Below are 4,699 nucleotides of genomic sequence, written 5' to 3'. Positions count from 1 at the left end.
TTATTATTTATACAGTATTCTGTCTGCTTGTATGCCTGCAGGCCAGTAGAGGGCACCAGACCTCATTACAGATGGTTGTGAGCCACCATGTGATTGCTGGGAATTGAACTCAGGACCTTTGGAAGAGCAGGCAATGCTCTTAACCTCTGAGTCATCTCTCCAGCCCCCTAAATGTAGTTTTTTTATGACAATTTCAAAAACCTACTTTCTCTGTAATGGCCACCTAGATGCTGCAGCATTTATTTTTAAAGGTAAAATGCAGGTCTGGCTGTCCTGGAACTCACTATGTAGACCTCTGAACTCACAGATATTCACCGTCCTCTGCCTACTGAGTACTGGGATTAAAAGACTGTGCCACTAGGCCTGGTTCCTAGATACATTTTTATGTACTTTGTTGGGTCTCCTAGAACTAAAGTTACAAAAGGTTGTGAGCCACCACGGGGATTCTGGGAACTGAACACAGGTCCTCTGGAAAAGCAGCCAGTGCTCTTAACCACGAAGTCATGTCTCCAGCTCCCATGAAAATCTTTTATATATTAATTAACCCACATATTTTAAAAATAAGTGGTAACAAGGAAAACACTAACATCAAAAATTAATCCTCAGCAGCACAAAATAATACAATATATAAGTTACTGAAAAGTGACTAGAGTAAATCTTTACTATCAACTTGACTAGACTTACATTCACCTATATGGATGAGGCATCGCTGCATATTATTGGTGAAGGTGTTTCCAGAGAGGACTAACTGGTGAAAACCAGAATGTGGGTGGTACCATCGCATGTGCTGAAGCCCTGACTGAAGCAAGGGGTGTAAAAAAGACACAGTGAAGCATCTGTATTTCTGCTTCTGGGTTAGCCAAGAAGTGAGTAGCTCTTTGCTACCATACAGTCCTACCATGATGTTCTGCTATAGCACACGAGGCCAACCTACCATAGCCCGAGCTCTCTGAAACTGGGAGCCCTAAGAAACCCCTGCTTCCTTATTTATCTCTCATTCTTTGCCCAGAGTGATGAGCAAAGTAACAGGCACACAGGCGAGTCTAAGCACTTACATTGAAAAGATGCAAAGTCTCCTTGTTGGTTAGTAACTGAAACTGAAGGCCAGGCTTCCTACCGTCACAAGGAAGGCACTCATAAAATTCAGGTTCCTTATGTGTCAGTGAATAAAGAACTATGATGAAATTTCCAGATTCTGAAAAAACCCTGAACAACAACAACAAAAAAATGGCATTGAATTAAAATCTAGTACTAAAGATATTATACTGAAAGATCTCCCAGGAAAGTTTCCCAATCTAGTCAACAAACTGTGTAAAGTACACGCGCTTACCTTTTGTTGTTATTTTTTAAAGATTTGTTTATTTTTGAATAATATATTTAATTTTATGTCCGTCAGTATGAGGATGTCAGATTCCCTGGAACTGGAGTTGTGAGACAGACAGCTGTGAGCTGCATGTGGGTGCTGGGAACTGAACCCAGGTCTTCTGGAAGAGCATCTTAACTGCTGAGCCATCTCTCCAGCCCCCAAAGATTATTTTTGTTTTATGTGTTTGTCAGTATATATACATCTGCACGATGCGCATTCCTGTTGCCCTTGGAGGTGCAGAGCCAGTATGTGGGCACTGGGAATCAAACCAGGGTCCTCTGCAAGTGCAGTCAGTGCTTTTAACCATTAAGCCATCTCTCCAGCCCCCAAAGTTCTTAAATTTTAAAAAATAAAATATAAACATTCCTTGCAAAACATCAAACTAGTTATGTATAAAATGGAAAAAACTTCCTTTTCAAAAATGAACACACACAGCAAAACTATGCACACAATGGTATATACCTATAGCTATACGGAAGAGTGAAAAAGGATCACTGGAGTCCAGGAGTTCAACACCCACCTGAGCTTTTACTGAATATTTACTGTCTATCAAAACTTAAAAACAAGATGTGTAATTGATAGCCAGGTGGCGGTGGTATACACCTTTAATCTCAGCACTTGTGAGGCAGAGGCAGGCAGATCTGACAAGGCTACCTGATCTACAGAGCATGTTCCAGGCTAGCCAGGACTATACAGAGAAACCCTGTCTTGAAAACCCGGGGGAGGGGGGAGGGAGATGAATAATTGATAATAAAGCTAAATTGTACTAAATCACAGAAAAGAGCCCACAAAGCACATTTAGCACCCTGGAACTAAAGAGATGGCTCAGTGGTTGAGAGTCCTCACTCCTCTTCCAGAGGACCAGGTTCAATTCCCAGCACCACATGGTTCCTCACAACCATCTGTAACTCCAGTCCCAAGAGCCGGGACATCATCTTCTAGGCTCCATGAACACCAGGAATGCATGTGAAACACAGACATAAATATAGAGAGATACCCATATACATAAAATAAATAATAATAAAAATTTTTTTAAAAAGAAAATATTTAGCACCCTTCTTCTCTTTTTGTCTGTCTGGGATAAGAACTCACTGGCTTTGAACTTGCTATGTAGCCCAGGCTAGCCTCAAACTGGTCCTCCTGCCTTAGCCTCCCAGTGCTAGGATTATAGGTAAGGTAGGCCTCATTATGTCTGGCTTGTTTTAGTAACACCCCCCCCCAAAAAAAAAGAAAAAATTCACTTGGAAAGGAGAAGGATGTATAAAAAGTATAATTATAAAAGCATCTGAAAAAATACTAAAATGTAATACACCAAAAGTGGGAAAAGCCCAAGCAAGAAAGAAAAACGGTAAATTTGACTTAAAATAAAAAAAATCATGGGGTTCAGCCTAGAGATGAATCAGTCAGTCATTAAGAGCACCTGCTTGTAGTGATATTTTGTTTGTGCTTTAACAAATAAAGCTTGCCTGAAGATCTGAGTGCAGAGCTAAACCACTAGAGGCCAGGCAGGGGTGGCTCACACCTTTACTCCCACTACTTGGGAGTCCCATGCCTTCAATCTCAGCACTAGGGAGGTGGAGACAGAAAGGGATATGGCTGCGTGGAGAAAGAAATATAAGGCAGGAGGAGAAAGAAGCTAAGATGCAGTCTAAGGTTTGGTAGAGATGGATGCAGTCTGAAGCAACAGTCTGAGGAGACAGTCTGAGGACAGCATCACTCCTTTGGTGTGAGCATCGGTAGAAATAAAAGGTCTAGTGGCTGGACACTCTGCTTTTCTGGTCCTTCAGCTTTTATGCTGATAACTGACTTTTTTATTATTACTTTTACTATTAAAAACAATTAGAATTCGTGCTACAGCTGCTACTCTTCTAGAGGATCTGGGCTTGATTCCCAGCACCCAGCTGACAGTTTACAGCCTCCTGGAACTCCAGTGCTTGGTCCACAAGGCTCTCTTCTAGCCTCTGTGGGCACCACGTATGCAAATAGTACACAGACATTCATATAAGCAAAACACACTTAGAACAAAATAACCACCACAACACAACAAAATAAAAGCTTCAGTATAGGTCAGAGATGTACAAAGCTTTGGCTTGGAGACCCAGCACAATGAGGAAGAAGAATACAGTTGGGGAAAAATATTGTAACTAAAATGAAGTGAAGTAACAATTCAAGGGAAGAAAGGTTTGCTCTAAGTATTTACATGCTATGTGGGCAGAGAGAAATGGGGAAAGAGAAAAAGGAGGGAAGTGCATGACCCTACAAATATATGAGAAAAAAGCACAATCCAAGACAAACTAGCCAGAGACACCAGGAACAGCAGCCTATGCCTGTAGTTCTAACACTCAGAGGCCAGGGCAGCAAGACTGCCCTGAGTTCAAATTCAATCTGGGCTACAAAGTGAATTCAAGGCCATTTTGGCTAGAGGTTAAGACACCGTCTCAAAAGACTGAAGAGAACGCAAACAAAGGCTTTCCGCTCACCTGTGTTGAGCTTATATCCTGCTTCTCTGCCCTTCTGTCTGGCCACACTAGCATCCTTATGTGTGATCTTTCATTCAGAGCCTCTGGAGTTAACACAGCCTATGCCTACCCACGATAGCTACAGCTTACCTTCCTTCTCTGTAGTCCCATTTAATAAAAGAATTATTTTTTCTTTCTTTCTTTCGTTTTTTAAAAGATCTGTTTATTATGTATAGTGTTCTGTCTGCATGTTTGCCTGCATGCCAGAAGAGAACATCAGATCTCATTGCAGATGGTTGTGAGCCACCATATGGAAGCTGGGAATTGAATGTAGGACCTCTGGAAGAGCAGTCAGTGCTCTTAACCTTTGAGCCATCTCTCCAGCCTAAGGATTATTTTTCTTAAAGTATGCATTTATTAAGTATTATAAAAGATTAAAACAGTCTATTATTATACAGTTCATTATACTATAAACTAATACAGAATAAACAGGGAAATAAACTAAAATACTATAGGATAAAATATCACTTGCCTTTCCTGAATAGAAGAATTGAACATGTATCTCAAGCAGCAAGCCCAGACCTGAGGGCTGTAGATATGTATAATTCCAGAAAGCCAACTAAAAGAAAAAGACAGAAAGCATATCATCAGTCAAGTATGGTGGCACATGCTTGTGGTCCAACACCTGCAGGCTGCGGCAAATTTTACGGCAGATCTTACATAAAAATAAAAACAAAATAAAAATAAAAGAAATTTTTGTTTTAATAAAGGGAAATTTAACTCGGGAGGCAGAGGCAGGCGGATCTCTGTGAGTTCGAGACCAGCCTGGTCTACAGAGCTAGTTCCAGGACAGGCTCCAAAGCCGCAGAGAAAC

The 4,699-nt window shown here is 41.0% G+C and overlaps 1 protein-coding gene across 2 annotated transcripts in view; it reads right to left on the bottom strand.

Moving 5' to 3' along the window:
* Stil (STIL, centriolar assembly protein) overlaps positions 1-4,699 on the bottom strand; it is a 49,176-nt gene that overhangs the window by 30,542 nt on the left and 13,935 nt on the right. For both annotated transcript variants that reach the window (XM_013348508.2, XM_005353603.3), the window contains exons 7-8: positions 4,358-4,444; positions 1,056-1,206 (exon numbers count right to left, since the gene is read on the bottom strand). In XM_013348508.2, coding sequence (XP_013203962.1) covers positions 1,056-1,206; positions 4,358-4,444 — 238 coding nt within the window. The remainder of the gene's footprint in view (positions 1-1,055; positions 1,207-4,357; positions 4,445-4,699) is intronic.

Source organism: Microtus ochrogaster, chromosome 10 (assembly GCF_000317375.1).
Source record: "Microtus ochrogaster isolate Prairie Vole_2 chromosome 10, MicOch1.0, whole genome shotgun sequence".
Taxonomy (NCBI): Eukaryota; Metazoa; Chordata; class Mammalia; order Rodentia; family Cricetidae; genus Microtus; species Microtus ochrogaster.
The sequence above is the reverse complement of the archived record's forward strand: the minus strand, read 5'-3'. Positions and strand labels throughout refer to the sequence as shown.